The sequence below is a fragment of the Stegodyphus dumicola genome, chromosome 4 (genome assembly GCF_044657685.1).
Source record: "Stegodyphus dumicola isolate Sdum_Otavi_A_Nest chromosome 4, ASM4465768v1".
NCBI classification, from domain to species: Eukaryota; Metazoa; Arthropoda; class Arachnida; order Araneae; family Eresidae; genus Stegodyphus; species Stegodyphus dumicola.
The window spans coordinates 67,164,944-67,185,310 of record NC_140771.1 but is presented as its reverse complement, the minus strand read 5'-3'; the positions used below and the strand labels follow the sequence as shown (position 1 = coordinate 67,185,310).

The following is a 20,367-nucleotide window of genomic DNA, read 5'->3' as shown; positions in this document are numbered from 1 at the left end:
AAGAATTAAATGAAATTATAGGACAAAAATTGATTTCACCACCACTTTTATACAAACATTAAATTTTTCAACCGTTATAAGAATTTAAGCATTTATTAGCACAATCTGTATAAACGTATAATTAATTAAGCTTTATATTTAGGTTGTGAAATATATTTACCATGTAAAAATAAAATTATATATACCAACTCCTTCAGTATACTATTAATAATGCTCGAAAATTATCATGATGAATTATTATCATTATAAAAATTTTAAGTACGTTAAATTTATTATTTGACTCATTTATAAAAATTTCAAATCAATAAAAAGTTTAAAATTTGTTTTATAATTTAATGCATTTTGAACATGTACTGAAAAACTTCAGAATATATGTGACACGCTCTAGCGTATAACAGAAAAATTTTTGAACATAAAGCGCTCAAGCTGAAGACCTTATATATGAATGTGATTGATAAAACCCAGAAGCTTAACTCCTTCTAGATGTCCCTAAACATAGTTAACTCTTTTGGTTAAGCTTTAACTAATAAATTAAACATATTATAAAAAGATTTACTAGTAGTAGAATAAACCCTAGATGTGCGTTTAGAAGATGTGCGTTTTATTTGTGACAAACAGAATTGAATCAAGTGGCTTTCGTCTGCATTTTCACAGACATAATAAACGAATGAGGCATAATAAGTGATCTTTAGGCATAATAAGCGCTCTTTATACGGAATTACAAAATATGATGTTATGAAATTTCATATATGTTGAAAGATGATAATCTTTTAATCTGAAAAATCGTTCATAAGCGTAAAAGAATTTATTCATAATATTACACAGAATATTTAGAAAATAAAGTGCTCATGCTATTGTCAGTTATATAAGACGATATGCTTGTGATTCTTTTAGATCTGTAAAGCAATTTTCCTTCTATTGACATTTTGGCTGACTGCTAATATTTCAGTGATTCTTGAAAAGCTATAAAATTACTTGTTATTTATATATTTTAAAATACTGTAATTGAAATAAACTGTACAAAATATATATTTTAAATCTCATTAATTTTGATATCGAAGGTTAAATCTAAACTACATTAATTAGAATTTATCCACTCCCTATGTGTTGCTTTTTTTATTTTTAAACTGAAATACCTGATTACACTCTGAATTTATTTACACGTTTTAGACTCTACTAAAATTTTCGAAGCCGAGAAACATGAAGTCACGTGGATCCTCACCGTATTCGCACCAATTTCAAGTGGTAATGAATTGAAATCCAGGACCCGCCCTAGGAATCAGTCCAGAAGCATGCCCACCACTACCAATTACTTACCTCGAGCGTCACTGAAGAGATTAATGTGATTTTTGCAAGAAGAAAACAGCCAAATTGAATTGTTCTCGTCGGCATTCGAACCTTATGTCTCCCAACTGCTAGCTGGATGTGCCAACCCCTTAGACCGTGGGATAGGCATGGGTGAACGTCATAATCCCATGAGGCATATCTATTTACTAGAGGACAAGGGATTCTTGGATTGCTTCAAAACATATTAGGCCATCTATCTACAGGATAAGTGCTCGGGGGACTTCCTCCTAGGAGGGTCCAAAGCCGGACTCATCTTCTTCATCTCTCTGGTGTGAACCTCAGTGTACCAGAGAGAAAACGTGATCTTGGTGATTATTTAAAAATTTTGTGAAAGCGTTCAAAATGGAAAGAACGACTTCCATAAGTGAGATAATGGACTCAAAGGACTATGTGAAGCAAATAAATATATGGATCGTATGAATATGATCCTAGAAAGAGACTGTATTCCTAGAGACAGTGGAAATGAAATTAGACATGTTTTTACTTACATGTATAACCTCCGAACAGAACAGTGCGTCAAGATGGCGGACTTGGAGGGTAAAACAGATCTGGCGCTAAAGCGGTATCAAAGTGGAACACAGGCGGAAAAAGAAACTTTCTGGTGTTTAAATGGCGTATAAGAAAGTCAAAAACCCTAATCACAGCAGAATAAAATCCAAGGAAAGTATTCATTAGGTGATCGAGAAATATACCTAAGGACAGGTATGTTCTTATAAAAGATATTCTGAAAGAAGGTAGACCGAATTTAGGTTAGGTACGCAAAAAAATCACGAACACTGCATGCAAATTCATCATTCAAGGAATGGAGCCTAAGGGGAATTGCAGCTTTGGACGTTGTATCTTAAGAGTTCTGTTAGCAGATGAAAATACATCTCAGTAAGCTAAATCAGAGTTTCTCAATCTTTGGTCCCTGAAGCCCGCTCTAGAGGTCCTCTAGATTAATATCAGTGTAAAATAAAGTCAATTAATAATTAATTTCATTTAAAAAGGTATGTATACTGATAGTAATATAGGCTAAAATAAATGCTGTCGAAGGGGTAGCTAAGGCTGTGCGCAAAATATTATAATTCATAACAGTGGACCTTACTTGAAAAAAGTTTGACAAACGCTGAACTAAACGAAACCTTTTTATATAATTACTTTTAACTACATCGCATAAGATTAAGTAACATAAATTTGCCTTTGATTTGGCTTTTTGAAATTTGAATACTCAACCAACAACACTTCCCCACCTATGAGCAACAGAAAGATCTAAAGGCAAAGGATCACAAGCGCAGTTTTTAACACACAGCCTCGTCGCTTGCCATGGTCTTGCAAATTGAGACAAATCATAGTTTTGAACACTTGCTACCCTCTCTCAAGATTACTGTGGAGTTGCTTTCCTTAATTATTTGAACTGTAATTAGTTTTAAATGATCATACGATCACCTCCTTAAAATTATAAATTCGAAAATTCTCTGTCGTATTTTATAATAACAATATCGCTTTAGTAAATACGGGAAAATATTGGGCGTTTGACAACTCAAGAATTGCGAGCTCTAAACGCACTAATAATCACACATCAATGTGAAATGCGTGGAAAGATTAAATTCGAAACCTTGCACCCAAGATTATAAATTAAACATATTTTAATAAGATATGTGAGCATTAGAATAAACCCGAGAAGATATGCATTTAATTTGTGGCGAACAGAATTGAATCAAATGTCTTCGTCTGCGCTTTCACGATCTTTAGGCTTGGGGCTTACTGAGTTCTATTCGAATTTCTGCAACTCTGCCCATAAAGAGTTACACGTCACAGATACAGAAAGGTATCAGTGCATTAACTTAATTAATCTGAAACACAAAATAGGATCTGGAAACGGAAACTTGGCTTACTTCACGGTAGATGCACGCTATGCGGTTAAGTAGCTGTAGTATTCATGAAGTGTTAAACATCTACTGAATTATTTTCAATATAATTAAGAAACATTTTACGAACTAAAATATTTGGGATTCCATATATATATTTTGCAGGTGACTTGGAAAATATCTTTAGAAAACGTATCCTTGAAAAACTACCTCTTAAATAACCAGAAACCCAGAAAATGTTCAGCTATAAATACATAATGAAAAAATAGCCACCACGTCGCTATGAAAAATTAATTAAAGAAAGCAAATAAAGATGCTTGTCTACGCAGCCTACTTGAGACTTTCAAAAATTTCAAAGCGCTAATTCATGAGCTAGCTCTCTGTTGATCGGTTCAGAACTAAAACACAAAATAATAAATAAATAGCTTATCAAGAAAAAGGTGTAAGTATAATTATATCATATGCAATCAGAAAAGCTAAAAGAAGTGAATTGAAATGACTGAAATTGCGAGGAGGATATAAAAAATTTTGAAAATCATCTTTTAATAGATCTTTAGAGAGATAACATTTTTGAAATCATGGTCCTGTGATGCAAGCAATATATTTATCATGGCCTGAATGTGTAATATATAATCCTTTGCAATGAAAATTGATCGATGTAGCAGCATACTATACACCTGTGCTCAAAACGCTTGTAGAAAATGCTTGTATGTGAACTGTATTTGAAATTTAAAACGAAATCGGTCACAGACTGGATGATACGTCGTTTTGAAGAACGTAATTTTTTTAAAACGTTTATCCCATAGAATATGTTGATAAAAGAAGTCTGCGATGTCAGTGAGATATCTGGTTAATACGTTACTTGTGACATGATAGGGATAAATTTCAAATCAATGAAACCCTAGATTATTTGTTTAAAATGCGACCATGATGATGCTTTTAAAATGATGCTTGCATTCCGTTTGCATTTCGTTCTGTTTGCACTGTCCTTGATGATCTTGGTTCAAAAATCGTTTCTGGGCTGCAATACTGGCGCAACCTTAAAAATAGGAATTTATTTAGTTATAACCACTTCGAAAACTGCAAAATCACTTTTTTTAGCCGAAACAGCACGGGCATATAGTTTGTAAGGATTTTAAGTTTAACTAATGTTTATTTAATTTTAAAACTTTGCTATCCACTCTTATTTTCCATTTCCGGCCCAGAATAAGCGCGATTAGGTTTGTTTATGCAAATGAGGTTGTAAACTGTGTAAGTATTTAAGATATGGCTTTTAGCCAAAAGAGAGAGAGAGACGTCTCGCTGCCTTACCACGCGCGTGCTTTTCAGTCAGTTCCTGTCTGCCTATAAGCCCAGAACTTGATTCTCGCTGCTATTTGAAGACATGGTTTTTTTGCATTCTGCTTACTAGATACGTAGTGTTAAAAAGGCCAATCTTAGCGTTACTACTCTCTGTAAAGCATCTAAGTTTAATTCTTTTTTAGTTAGTTTAGTTCTTATTTTCTACGTTTTAGACCATAAGTACTGATCTCTGTATCCCGAAGTACGGGATCGGCTATACTCTGTGAGAAATAAAGAGTAAATTTAACCTTTCTCATCTTTATCGTATCTTCTACACACGCACGAACATAATTTTGAGTAAACTCCCTGTGCCTACTCAGGACAGCAGTTATATTTCCAAAGGCAATTAGAAGGAACAGCAGTCCTGATAGTGGTGCCCGAAGAAGAAGATCCATGACCGAAGATCAGGAAGAATTTGATGTACCTGCAGCATCGGCTCAGAATCCCGAACTGCCAGCCAAGAAGGACTCGGGTGTACATTGTCCAGACCATGCGGGCATCGGCAAGCCATCGGCCAGCTTCGATGGAAATTCAGCAGTGAACAACTTCTTGGAGAAATTAGATGCCCATTTTATACTGTATCCAGTTCACGAATTTCAGAAAGTCACTTTGGCTACCAGCGCTTTGAAGGGTCAAGCGCTTAATTGGTTGAAGTGTATCGGAAAAAATCTCTTGGGTGAGCCAAGAAGTCTCACACCTATACGTATGAAAATTTTAAAACTGCTTTAGTAAAGGCCTTTGAAGTAGTAAGGATTCGAGCCAAGTTGGAGGAGAAACTCTTTAGCGTATATCAGTAACTAATAGAGGAGGTGTCGAATTTTATTTTGAAAAAAATCCAAGTATTCAAATATCTGTATCAAAGCCAGCCGGATCCTGAAACAATCCAGGTGATTTTGCCGAGATTACTACCCCAGGTACAAGACGTCATTGAGTTAAGAAACCTTACGACGCTGGGTATTTTATTCGAGCTCGCAATCCAGTATGAAAGCAGAACAACGGACAACGATAGAAGACGCCAATATGAGCAAGGAAGCCAGTTTAACGAGCCAAGGCCACAGCAGAGGCAAGAACAAGGATACGGAAGCAAGTCAAGTCAGTGGTCTAATAAAATAGAAAATTCACGGCGAACGTCGACAGTTTAATAGTTAACCAGAGAAGAAGTACGAAAGTCAGCGAGACAAGAAAGACCTTGAGGAAAAAATACAAGAAAATATATTTAAATTGAAACGGATTTTTGCTGATGGGAGAGTGCAAATACCCCAAGGCGAAGAAAATCCCTCTACCATCAAGCGGAATATAGTCATCATGAAAAATTTAGTTCTGCTTAAAATCGAGGTTCTGGTGAATAAATATCCCAGCCACCGCCCTCCTGGATATAGGCGCTAAATGTAGCTTCGTTTCAGAATACTTTAAAAAAATATTTTCACAGATATACTGTCTACAGCACGGACGGTACGACGGCTGTAGCTGCCCAAGGAGAAAGATGAAACTGCACCGGCAAAGTGCCCTTATATATGCGGATTAAGGAGAATCAGGTAAAAATAATTTTCCTTATAGTGAAAAATATATATGCTGGTATTATTTTGGGGATTAATCTTCTCTCATTAGCTGAAGCCAAGTTAGATTACCAGCAATCGTCACTCAAGTTATCTATGAAGCCAGTAACAGAAGTTAAAGCGGAGCCCCCACCCCCACATTAAATCTACAGCACTTGCCATGTGAGGAACAAGAAAAGTTGCGGCAAGTGGTGAGTTTTCTACTTTATTTAGCGACACATCGGATTTTACACAAGTTACACACCACTCAATAGATACTGGAGACTCACAACCGGTTAGGCACAAGCCGTACCGCTATGATAAATCTAAAGAACAAATTACTGAGTGGCATATAAAAGATACCTAAATAAAAAGCCCATTACGCCAATTTCCAGCAGTTATGCCAATCCGGTTGTCTTGTGTAAGAAAAGCAACAGATACCCGGTTACACACCCGAAAAGATATCGTTTTGCAATAGACTATCGCAAATTATATAGCGTTACAAAATACCTGGTGTACTCATTTCAGATTATTGAGGAAATCTTGAAAAATATAACTTCCACTAGATACATGACTACATTAGATTTAACGTCTGGTTATTTTCAAATAGGCGTAAAGTCTTAAAATGTATATAAAATGTCGTTTATAACTAAGTCTGGCACTTATGCATTTTTGCGTATGCCGTTTGGCCTATTTTAATTGAAGCCTACTGTAGTCTTTTATGCATTTCTCGCCAAAGCGCAACTCCAACGCGCCAGATATATCTTCGAAGTCTTGTCTCTGGTTTTCTGGAAGAGTCTGAAGAGTATCCGCTGCATCTGCTCTCAAATAAGCGGTGAGATGACCAGCCTTAGCTTGGGAATCCCATCTGTTCCGCATCTGCAACTATAGAAAATTGTGTCTTATATATTTGCCAGGAGTTCTTCCCATCATACGTGGGTAGCTTCAGAGAGGGACGAGCAGGCATCGGTAAAAATTTAAAATCGTCAGAATTACTTCCTGCTGTCGCTATGCATTTCTTTAGCTTGTCAGCTTCTATGGTGACGACAACAGAAAATCTGTCTTCAATTTGTTTTTCAATATAACCTTGGACGGCAGAAACTCTTTCTTCAATTTGTTGTTAGACAGCTGAAAATCTTCTTTCGATTCGTTGCTCCACAGCCGACACCCTCTCTTCTATTTGATATTTGATAGAAGAAATTTTTTCCTCTTTTCTTCATTTGTCCGACTTTATTTTCGACAGCTTTTTCTGTCTTCCATAGCCTCGAATTCATTTTGTATTACGTAGGTGATTTCTCTTTTCATTTCCTCTTGACCTGCTTCAATCTTTCTTGAACAGACTTCATATCTTCTTTAAAAGATTTCTGAATAGTTTACATCTCTTTTTCAAAAGTTACTTGACCTGCTTTCGTCTTTCCTTTAACACATAATTGGCTAGCTTTCATCTCCTCTTTAACTGAGTTGACGGCACCTTCCATCTTTTCTTGGAATGCAGCAAATGCAGTCATCAAGTGCCTAATTTGTTCTTCCATCGCTCTTGTTACTGGCATTCAAATCCCACTTCTGACACTAAAACCTGTTGCATGCGTACGGGTTCCTAGTAGATTGAATGCACAAGTCGATAAAAAGTTAATAAAATTTTTTTTTCACAAGAAATAAAACAAAATGCTGAAATATTTCCTCAGAAATATTGGTACAATATCACAATATCTCGCAGTAGTTATATTTTGAACTACTAAAATGTTAACTAGAACACAATCCAAATCTAATCCGATCTCACCGCGAATTCGCTACAGTAAATAACAGCACTAAGTAAACAACTGAACTGAGATGTTTTAATCCAGCTTTTATAAGCTTTTTAATCCTGCACGAGAACATTATGGTAATTTTTATTTTGTCGAGGTTTCTGGAAAGCAAAAGAGTAGAATTACAGTTACAGTTAACATACAACTGCATTTATTCAATTTAAATATAAATTACGAGATATCTGTTTATTAAATAAGCGTGTTCCTGTATTTTTTCTTTTTCGGCGTAGCTTTCTCTTAAGACTCGTCATGCGCTGCATTGCACGGGGAAATAAAACGATTTTTATTACAGTTCTACTAGAAATAGCAATTTAAATACAAATCCGTAACAATATGCTAATTTTCGCCGGACACAATTTCTAATAACTTAATTAAATGCAATGAATGAAGATTATACTTTAAATTTTGGTGACTTCAAAAAGTAAAATAACAAACGTGCCGATGATTAGGATAACTAGTAACAACTGAGACGAAATTCGTAAATTCTGATAACATTTATTTGAAGAAAGTGTACGCGTAAGTGATAAAAGTGATAAATTTTAGGATAAAAACTAGAAATAGCATGAAGCACGAACATCAGTGTATATTTGGAATACATCTGCATTTACATCATTTAAGATATAAATAGTGAAAAATGTAAATAAAATACCTTGGATACATATTAAAACTAGATTTAGTAATGAAATATATTACAGATTAAAGTGTAATACTTGGTGGATTTTAAAAACAGAAAAATATTAGAATGACGAGTTTTTCCTATTAAGTCATACATTGCAATTATAAGGTGCGAGGTTTATTTGATTTATTTAACCAGTTATTTTATGTTTAAAATCATTACTGCCACTTCTCTTTTTCCGTTTTCCAGCCAGAATGCAAATTAATTCGTGTGAGGTCTTGAGACTTAAGTCAGGCCGTGTTCTGCCTCTTGAAGGCCACATTCAAGTTTTTCTATTTTAGATTAGAGTATCTGTCTTCGGCATTGCCATTTACCGATAGTTAAATTCGTCCCGGTGAATTCCGTGTCAGCTTCACGATTAAATTATTCTGGGTAGCCTTTGGCTATTAGATATTTAAATCTAGCTTCAAATTCGGACTTCTACCTTGAAGTTCTCGCCATAAATGTTGGCGGATTTGTAAGCAACATGTGTGTCGTCTGTTCATCTATTTGAGTTTAAAATAAAAGGGGTTTCTACACCCTCCTCAAGTTCCTGCACATATTTTCACACTGTGACCGAACCTTTGATAGACGTAAAGTCGCTTTACATCCATTAAAGGTTCGGTCACAGTTTACAATAAGACACTTAGACCTTCACGGGAATTAAAATATGTATTTCACGATAAATTTTAAAAGAAAGCCAGTGAGCTAAAATACGGTATTTAGTTAGATAAGCATTATAACATCTACAGATTGGTGCAATCTCCCGTTTCAGGAGTAGATGCTAATGCATGTGACTAGAATATTGGAGTTCTCATTGGGGTTTAACTAATATAATACACTTCGTAAACGTTACTGTTATTCACAAATTTTACAAACTTCATAAATCCCATATTCATCTTATAAAGAGCGCCCTGAAACTTTGCTTACTTGCAGGATGAAAACTGTCCCTTCATGGCCACCGACCAGTTTAAGGGGACTCGTACACCTTAAAAACTCATACGATCTTCGAATATGTGACTGTTGGAAGAATTGGGATAACTTACTTATTTTAAAAGCAATTACTTCCAACGTTTTACAACGTTTCGAACGTTTTACAGCTGACTACATAATATGGCTGCTTTCTGAAATAGTACTCAAAACTTTTGTGTCGCCACAAATATTTCTATAATTTAATCCGCTTTGTCACAAAAGTTTTCGTCATGTTTCCACCTTGCCCGCACCATTTAAAACATTCTGTTGCATAATTTAATTCCATATTTAATATATAGCTTTTTTTAACATTTGGAAACTACTGTGAACCAAAAATTCTAAGAGTTTCATGTTAAATCTTTATTTTATTTGGAGTTTGGTTTATAAAATGTATTTTATTAAAAATATCTGTACTCTTTTCGTGCATAAAATGTTTTAAGATTAAAGTATCCATCCTATTTTTGGTTCCGTCAGAAACTAGTGCCCATATAAAGAATTCCATCCAATTTCAAGTATGTACCATGAGACATTTTTAAAATATGAGCGCAAGGTGGAAACATGACGAAACATTTTGTCCCAAAGCGAATTTAATTACAAAAATACTTGTGGCAACACAAACTTTACTAGTTCCCAAAGCAGAACCACTTCCATTATGCAGTCAGCTGTAAAAAATTGGAAGTAATTGCTTTTAAAATAAATAAAATATCCCAATTCTTGCAACAGTCACATACTCGAAGGTCATAAGGGGTTTAAGGTGTATGAGCCCCCTTAAATGTATTTATGTAATAAGCAAAAATTCGCTGCGAGATTCAAAAGAGTAAATGTGTTTTGCGATTCAATTAAGTTACTTTGAGGGGTATACTAATAAATAATGGCAAATAAATTAACCCTCTGCATTTTCTTGGGACGAACTAGCAGCTCGAGAAGATTTGCCGGATAGTTGGTTAAAATTTTTATATCTAACATTACATGATTTCTCAGAAATCTAATGGTTCTTTTATGTCAGAAGATATTTGCGGTCCTGCGCCTTTTTCCCGGATATAAGCGATAATCTTTTCATTACATTCTGTGCACGTTATCCATTCTCAATTTTCTGCCTCTTCAACGGAATCGCTTTCGCTTTCTCACTATGTATTACCCTTACTTTTTGAATTCTTACACCTCTTACTTCATTGATATCCTTTTCGCTGCTTTTATGCCCTCTGTCGTCAAGTACTCTATGCATAGACGTAATTTCACTCTTATCAAATAAAAATTGAGCTCATCTTCACTGGAAACTGATTCCCTCATTGCATTCCATGCTTATTGGGAAACGTAAGTTTGAAAATAATGACATTGTAACTCTATTGCAATACTTTCAAGTTGGTTATGCTTGAAACATTTTCATATAAAATTTGACAATAAAATGCAATACTGCAATTCTTTTAACCACTACATACTCTCTCTCTCTCCTCCTCTGATGCCAGAAAAAACGTTATGCAAGTGGCTGCGCCATTAGCTTTGCATACGAATCGTGAGAAAACGATTAACATTTAAATGATGCAAATTAAAGAGATTGATTTTAAGCAGTTAGTATTTTTAGGGAAGAAGAGGAAAATAACCAAATTAAAATAGGATGTTAAGAGAATATTGCAAATCAAAGTTAGAACTTGTATTAACATACTGTCTCTCACTCTCACCAGGTTTGTGATATTTATTCAATATCCGCATACTTCTTAATTAAATGCATTTTTCTTCGGTTTTGTTCGAAATTAATACATTAATTTTAGACAAAAACCTAAGAAAATATATTTTTAGGAAATAGCTATTTTAAATACATTCCTTTAGAATTCTTAATTCCAATTTTTATTGAAAAAAGCCTTTTATTATTTTGCTTTATATATTTCACAAATACTTTTTTCTCACTTTATGAAAAATTTAATGAGTCATTTTTATATGTAGGTACATACATCTGATAGGAAAGAAGATAAAAGTAACTGGTAAATTAAAAAAATCAAATTAGTTTCAGAAATTAAAAAGGAACACCTACTCAAAAACTCATTGTTAAAGTGAAGGCAAATTTTAATAACGTTGTGTGGTTCTTAAAAGGAAAAAAGCGCATAAAGTGTAATATTATATTAAATTTCAACGCAAATCTTTCATCTAAGAGAGAATTTGTTATTACGTTCGATAAAACATGTGAAAGGAAATGAAAAATACTTTTCTTTTATTAAGCTTGTCTTAAGCTACAAGCAAGTGTAAAATAAATGCCTCCATAAAGAAAAGCAAGTGTGAAAAACTTCGAAAGTCTCTATTTTTGGACCATCTTAATTCAAATACATTTTTAAAAATTTTTAAACACTATTTATTTTCATGTGAAAAATGTGACAAAAATTCTAAAAATATCTTCCAAGTGCATTATATTTATTTTTCTCTCTAAATATTATCTTTTTTGCTACTGGCTTACAGGCACATTTAAAAAATTTGAGCTTTTCAAATGATAGACGTGATTTGCATTAATTGTATGCATATAATTAACTGTGATGCAACACATATTTGCAAAGTTTCTTTAGTGTGAGAATACCTATCGTGTCCGGATAGCTTAACTGAAATATTCTGCACAAAATACGTTTCATATAACGCCGCCCAGATGGGAAAGTGGTTGGTGGCTCTGAATGACGTATGAGAGACCCGGGTTCGAATGAGGGTCCAGAGAATGCATGGATGTAATTTGTCCATCTCTTCATTGGATGATATAGTGGCCGACATATTAGATGCCTCCATAATAGAATGATCATCGCTTCCAGCCTTATTAACGGCCGAAACCTATAAACACTAGAGTCGGCTATTAGAAGGGGGATTATTAAGATTATATAATTTTTTCCCTTTTTTTAACATTACACTGCATTATTTTCGATTGGATTTTGAAGTGAACAAATTCCCTATGGATACTCATTCTATTCTTGTTACATAATGAGATCGACATAATTAAATGTGCATGAAAGTGCTGTTAAGGTGCAAGATTTATATTAAAAGTGATATGAATACAGATCTGAATAATGGAACTTATCACCTTTAAAGTCATCTCCGAAGAGAGAAATAGTTGTAGGACAACCGTGAGAAATGTATGGTAACATTTTCAAGTTGGTTGTGCTTGAAACATTTTCATATAAAATTTAACGATAAAATGCAATACTGAAATTTTTTTAACCACCGCATATACTCTCTCTCCCCTCCTCTCTGATGTAAGAAAATAGCAAGTACTCTAAACCTCTAGTATAATGATAATGGGGAGCCTATGTATATGATATGTACATGTAGGTTGCATAGAAAAATCAACATTACATTTTAATTGAATCATTTTCTTAATTGGAAATGCATCTCAAAGTAAAACACCGTTTCCAGAACGTTTTTCTATTGGGGACCATTTTTACAAATTAGAACAGTATTGCCAGATCGTATGATTTTGCGAAAATTTGCGACTTTTGCCATACTTGTGCTATTAAAATTTTAGTATTTGCGATTTTGCGAAATTTTTGCAACCTCCATCATTTCCTTATGCTATTTTTTGCGACTTCAAAGATTTTTGTAATACATCGTAAAATGATTAAATGTTAAACTAATGTATCAATTAAAAATAATTTACATTAGAAAAATCAGTTCATTTAGGCATTAAAAGAAGTTGGCATGTGGGCTTTCTTTTAAGGCTGCACAGCCTGACCTCAGTATAACGAGAAGGAGAAAGGGAAAGTGGGAAAGAAGGAAAAAAAAACTGCTTCGGGACCTCTCACCTTCCCCCTCCTCTCCTGTGTGTTTTGTTTTTAAGTCAGTTTAGTTTAAGTTTCAAGTCAGTTTTGTTTTTAAGTCCAGTTCTATGATGATAACGAATCGAACAAAAGAACTTGCAGCTTGGGTACCCAAACAGAAAAAGAAATGAAGCATATATTGGGTACCCAAACAGAGAAAGAAATGAAACACTTGTTGGGTACCCAAACAGAGAAAGAAATTTAATATATATTGGGTATCCAAACAGAGAAAGAAATGAAACACATATTGGGTACCCAAACAGAGAAAGAAATTTAACATATATTAGGTATCCAAACAGAGAACAAAAATGTAATATATATTGTATACCCGAACAGAGAAAGAAATGAAACATATATTGGTAACCAAACAGAAAAAGAAATGAAATTAATTCTCCTGATTATAATATTGCTAAGAACTAAGCAATGCAAATGACTTAATTATCAAAGCAACGGCATTTTTCTGAATAACAACACAAGTAAATTTAACAATGAAAGAACAAGGCTTTCTTAAGTAATCAGAATGTGAAATAAACCTACAAGGCAGAACGGAAAACTCACTGGTAAACAATCCTCAATTTAAATGTTCACAATTAAGCAGAAAAACAATGAATTAAACAAATTAACTGCCAACTCAAAAAATTTAGTACAAAAGCGCTAACAATCTAAACGCGAGGAATCTCTTGAAAATGGATATGAATAAATTAATTTTAAAATATAACCTAAATTAAATGAGAATTAATTAAAAAGAAATGGATATTTAAACAATTGAAAATGAGAAATATATTTTTAAAATTTTCGTTAAAGCTAAGATACGTAATTAAAACGAATAAGAATGGAATACAGTCTATAACTTATGGAACCAATAGACAGTAAGTTTGTGATGACGTCAGAGGTCATGTGAGCATGCGTAACTATGACGTCACAAAATCACGTGACCTCTGACATCATTTGCAATTTTTGGCGGCTCTTTGAGTCTACTTTCACTGAAAAATTTTCTGGCAACACTAAATTAGAATGTTCTATGGATCACCTTTGTTCTTTGGATCTTTGTTCCCTTTTTTTTACTCACTAGTAAAATTATATAAGCATTATATGAATACTTATATTACATAATACGTATGCAATTTTACAAAAAAAAATTGCAAGTTTCAGATTTGATATTGTATATATATATATGTAAATCAAAATCATAATTTAAACTAACGGTAACCCTTTAATTAATTCATCCTCTCTGTTCTAAAAATCGCAATAACTTCTCTGAACTGCGTCATTTCTAGATCATTCCCTCTCGCATGGCCTTCGCAACGTTGATGACGTAACTCTTGGAAACTGGAACTTGTGTAACCTAAACCAAAACTTTTCCAGACTGCCAGATTGGATAAATGCGCAGTTAGTTTGCAGCTCTGTTGCCGTTTGTACGCAACAGCATTTCGCTTGTGCTTTGTGGTACTGCTAACTATGCAATTATTAAAAATGTGATATTCTATATAAGATTGTGGCCTGCACGTTACGCCCATGATCATGTGTGATGAAAAATATGCTTTCGCATCAGGTATAAAGGTTAGTATTATTCATTGCCACGGTTAACCGCTCATTGAAAACCGCTCATTGAAAAGTTTGCAAATTGAATCTTCTATGCATTAATTACTCGGTTCTTCAGTTCGTAGTAAAAAACAAATTGATACTATCTAGTGCTGCAATTTCCGGTGGCCACAAATTTGTTCGCCAAAGCTAACATTTAAAGCAAGACTAATTAAGTAATCAGAAGCGCGAAACGACTGACTGCATAAAAAGCAGTGATCTGGGCACCATGCCCGCCTTTAATGTTTCTCAAAAAAACTTGATTTTAGTGTAAGCCCATGGTAAGTGTTCTTCTAATACAGTAATGTCAGTACACTTTCTAATGATAATGAAGTTATCTACATTTTAAATATTGCCAAGAATAAAAATGAAAATTTAAAAGAATATTCTGTGCCTGTCATTTCAAAGAAAAATACTGACCCCCTGAATGAATCGCAAACTATCGATAATTTATTTATTTTGCTACCAGTACTCAATGATATATTTAGTTTAGATGCACACAACTAAACGTGGTGAATAGCAAAGGATATGTTTAGTTTAGATGCATGCAACTAAACATGGTGAATAGCATGTAAGCAGATTTCATAAAACACAAACAGAAAAAGAGACTATGAAAAGCAAACGGAAATCAGTTACGACGTTATTAAATCTGTTATTAAGATTTTAATGTCATACTCATCATTAAAATAATGAAATCAGTTCTGAATACTCATAACATTAATCTTGATAAATACTCATTTTTCATGTTGTTAAATTCTGAAGTATTCGGCTGGCATCAATTGTTTCGTACTACCTCTTTTTTTTTTTTTTTTTTTTTTTTTTGTATGTTTCTGTAAATTCCATGCACATCCTACTTTTCAGCTGCAAATGTTATTCCACCACCTCTTCAGTTTTTGGATTTCTTATTTTGAAATCTTGGTTTTCGGATGTATATAGTATTATTTCGGATGTATATAGTATATATATTAACTGAATAAAAAGAAATGGGAAAACAATGGCTTTAGGGGATGGTGAAAATATTGAATTTTGTGGCATACAAACTTTTGAGTTTTAGCACTTTGAGCTCATGTTTATTGCAGCAGCATTGCGTATCTGACACAAAATGCACCTTCTTAAAGTGTAAAATAGCGCGTATAATTATTTTTAACTGTATATTCAAAAAGGTAGCGAAATATTTAATTAATTATACTTCTCGCAGTTTTGATTGATTAAATATCAATTTCAGTTAATTTCTTTTTGAATAACTAATTTGGCTACGAGAAATATTTTTCTCATTCCCAAGTTATTGATATTTTTTTCCACATAATGCCAATGAGGGCTCGTATAAAACTTTATTTTTCCTATATTGTTACTAGAAAGAGGACCTATCATTCGCCGAGTGGTTAAATACACTGAGCAGCGGTATTTAGACTCAAGTTTGAGTTCTGCCAAATAGTCTAAATATGTGGGTATTTTCCAAGTTTTCTCCATATGTAATAAGAGCCCATTTCCAATGAAAATCTCCCAGAAGTCATCCATTGCCTCCAACAGATAGCTCTCACTTGAATTTCCATATTTAAATAAACAAATAAAGAATTATTGAAGTGTGTCATGCGACAAAACGTTTTCAGGTCTAAAATTCTATCTTATATATTTTCACCAGTGACAGAGTGGATATGACAGCTGTATTCTAGTAGTTTCACATGTTTTCCTACTCCTCCTAAAGGGCTGTGTGTGTAGTATTTTCGTGTTTTTCTCAGTGTGTAGCCTAGAAGGTCTACCAAGAAGACGTTACTTTCTCTACGCAGTTACACATCACATGCTCTGCCATATTCAATTAAATTGAACTTTTTTATTAACTAAATTAAACTTCAACTCATGTCTTTTTAACTAGGACTACTGATCTATGGTCAGTTCATCAAGAAATAGTATAGTCGTCTAATCATTTTGAAGCACATTGTAAAGTCACTTGATTCACATTAATGGAACATTTATGCATAATATGATCTTAATATACACACAGCCTTTTTAAATATGTATAAGAAATTTTTCTCCTTTTGAAATCTTAATTGAGAATGTTTTCAATAAATACAGTTTAAAATAATAGTAAGAACCTAAGACATTTCAGTTTATATACTATAAGGGCGAGTCAACTGAAATTGAGCCAACCCCTCCTCAGCAAAAATGGTTCAGTCCATCATCTGCGGCGCATGCGCGTAGCACAGAGACAGCCTTCATTTACGAAAGTGGCGCGAAAGTGTGAGGTTAAAGTTCTTTAAGGCGCTCTTACACTGGGTTGAAGACGGTAGCGTGACATAATGGACGCTCCAAAAGAGGAACAGCGTGGTGTGGTCAGGTTTTTGACAGCTGAAGGTGTTTCCCAACATGAAATTAGTCGCCGTATGACTGCTGTGTACGGTGAACATTGCATCGCATTGGCCACTGTGAAGCCTTGGAGCAAACGGTTCAGAGAAGGACGTGAAAGTTGCAAAGACGATCCAAGACCGGGCCAAAGCCACCTTGCAATCACCCCCGACACAATTGCACAGGTTGATGAGCTGATTAGACAAGAACGGAGGATAAGCATCGATGAACTGGCAGAGCGTGTGAACATCAGTCACGGTTCAGTTCACACCATAATTCATGATCATCTCGGTTATCGGCTTTTGTGTGCTCAATGGATGCCCAAGATTTTGAACGACCGCCAGAAGACGGAGAGGTTCGGCACTGCTTTGACTCATCTCATCCGGTATCACAATGAGGGTGACGACTTCTTGTCTGCAATTGTGACCGGAGACGAATCATGGTGCCACCACTACGAACCTGAAACACGCCGGCAAAGCTGGAAACATTTGAATTCACCACCCCCGAAGAAAGCAAAGGCTGTCATTTCCTCGGGAAAGGTGCTATTGACTTTTTTTTCGATCGTCAGGGGCCATTACTGACTGAATTTGCTAAACGTGGAGAGACTATCAATAGTTCGCGATATTGTGCAACGCTGGATCGGCTGCGTGTCGCAATCAAGAACAAACGACCTGGAAGATTGACGAAGGGTGTGATCTTGCTACACGACAATGCTCGTCCCCACGTCGCTGATGTGGTTAAGACTGGCAAAGTTCAAGTGGGACACGCTGCAACATCCTCCATACAGCCCAGATTTGTCGCCATGCGACTTTCACATTTTCGGGAAACTGAAAAACATCTCAAGGGTACCAGATTCGTGTCGGACGCCGCCGTGAAGGAGTCGGTTACAGACTTTTTGAATCAACAGCCCAAGGAGTTTTATGAGACGGGGATCACGCGGCTCATTTGTCAATGGGATAAATGTCTCAATGTTCATGGAGACTACCTTTAAATAAAGTTCTCTGTTTGTCATATATTCGCATTGGCTCACTTTCATTTGACTCGCCCTTGTACATTGTTAAACAACTGGTACATTTAACATGTTCAGATTCAATTCAGCAGATGCAAATGCATAATTAAATATTTCTTAAATAATTCTTAAAATGACACTTTTTCTTTTCAATCGATATTTTATCGTATTTCAAAAATTTAGGATTATTGGATTGGTATATCTAAAATGGCTGATATGTGAATGATGCCTTCATGCCTAAAAACGTATTCAGTCTTACCAAGGAAATTTACCAAGAAATGCCATATTCAAAATTATTACCCTCATGCATTTTTTAAAACAGTGTGCCAAACTGTGAATCGCACACCTTAAGAAGCCTTATGGTTGCGACTACAAGAACACGTCAATATCTATCGTCACTGACTGATAGATATTGCTATGATTTTAAAACTTCCGAAGGGGGGGAAGTAGTCCAGATGGCAAAGGAAATGAATTCTATTCGGGAGAAATTTAGCGAATATAATGATGGGTGAGGAAAGATTTCTTAATCCAACTCGATCGGCTTTCGTTTTGTGAAACATGGGCAAGAAAGCAAGAAAGCAACCATACGATGCAAAAGCACCATGTCTCTTCACGAGATCTGGTTGTTTCACGTGAAGTTGCTATTTCCTTTAGCGCAGTTCAGCCCATCCAACGTCTACAGTCGTGACTTTGGAACTCTGACGAAGACACGCTGAATGACGCCAGCTGCGCTCCATTGACCAGCAAAACCATCTCTTTAAGGATGAAGAACGCTGGAAGTGCCTTGGATGCTCTTTCGAATTTGATGTTTGAGGGGATATTGCCATCCAGACCTACTTTTCATTATTGGTATCATAGTAGATGCAAAATCCTCTCCATATGGTTTAGGGTGAGAAAGGGGCACACCTCTATCGAACTTGTCTTGTTCAAAAAAGTGATACACCAGGCACAAACTTCTCCAGCTTTGTCACTTCGTTGCCTCCTTCACTTTGCTTGGTGCGTTTACTAGCACATATCTACAATGTGACACCAACAGTTACTTCGTACGTCAGGTGTTATGGTGTTATATTCAACAGTCTGCCATTTCAAAGCAATCTGCCATTTCAAAGCATCAGCTGTATATTTTTAAATATTGAAAGTTTTTTATTTGTTAAAATATAGAAAGATCAACCATTAAGACAACAAAAATATGCAAATTAATACACAGATACAATACTGTAGATGATACCTGCCAGCCACTGAAAAATGTTTTAGATATACTTACTAATAACGGGCACGGATGTAACAAATAAGAAAAGAAGATTTTCAACAATATATGCAGTGAAAGGTGGGTCTCTGATCATGTCTCATCCAGGTTGAATAAAAACGACGATCTCCTCTGGTCTTGTTAAAGGCAATTTTTAATTTGATGGATACCTGCAAGAAATATGTCATGTTATTAATATACTAAGCAACACATTTGAAATAAAAAGAATTGCTCACAAAGTATTTCATTGAAAAAAAGAGAAATAATAACACGCCAAGTAAAACTGAAACTATAACAACAATATTAATTGATACAGGTTTTATTTCAGCAGAAACGTTTTTAGCAATTAAAAAATATCGCCTTCTGCAACTGAATGAAAGGCAAGTACTACAAACGTGTGTAAACATAAAACAGGAAATAATGTGTGTATTAAGTCAGCAGTATCAATTTGAACGATTAAGCGCTAAGTTTTCTTCATAATTATATAAAAAGCGAACTAGATAATAAGGCAAACAACCATATAAACAGGGACTGAGTAGTGTTGTCTTTCTCACTGCAAATGAATGAAAGCTGAGTACCAAAAAGTATCACATATATGTGTGTGTGCATCCGTGTTACAGCAGTCCCATATTTAAAATTTCAAAGGGGCCAACCGTTTTTGAGTTATGCGAGATACATGCGTACATACACCACGAAAAAAATTCCTTTTGAATTCATTTTACTATTTTTTTTTTTTTTTTTTTTTTTTTTTTTGAATAAAGAGTCTACGATACCGTCCGTAAATACGGATGTCACGCAAGAAAATTAGTCAAAATGGATTCGGGAACGGGCAAATAGAACATTTCCGTTGAAATCTGAAACCCAAAATTTTTCTCAATTAAAATACTTCCTTTATTTC

General features: G+C 34.7%; 1 protein-coding gene across 3 annotated transcripts in view; it reads right to left on the bottom strand.

Moving 5' to 3' along the window:
- Positions 1 to 20,367, bottom strand: part of LOC118188636 (cell adhesion molecule 2-like) — a 1,428,898-nt gene that overhangs the window by 601,994 nt on the left and 806,537 nt on the right. For all 3 annotated transcript variants that reach the window (XM_085815032.1, XM_085815034.1, XM_085815033.1), the window contains one exon: positions 19,488 to 19,639. In XM_085815032.1, the coding sequence (XP_085671158.1) occupies positions 19,488 to 19,566 (79 nt within the window). In that variant the 5' untranslated portion in view covers positions 19,567 to 19,639. The remainder of the gene's footprint in view (positions 1 to 19,487; positions 19,640 to 20,367) is intronic.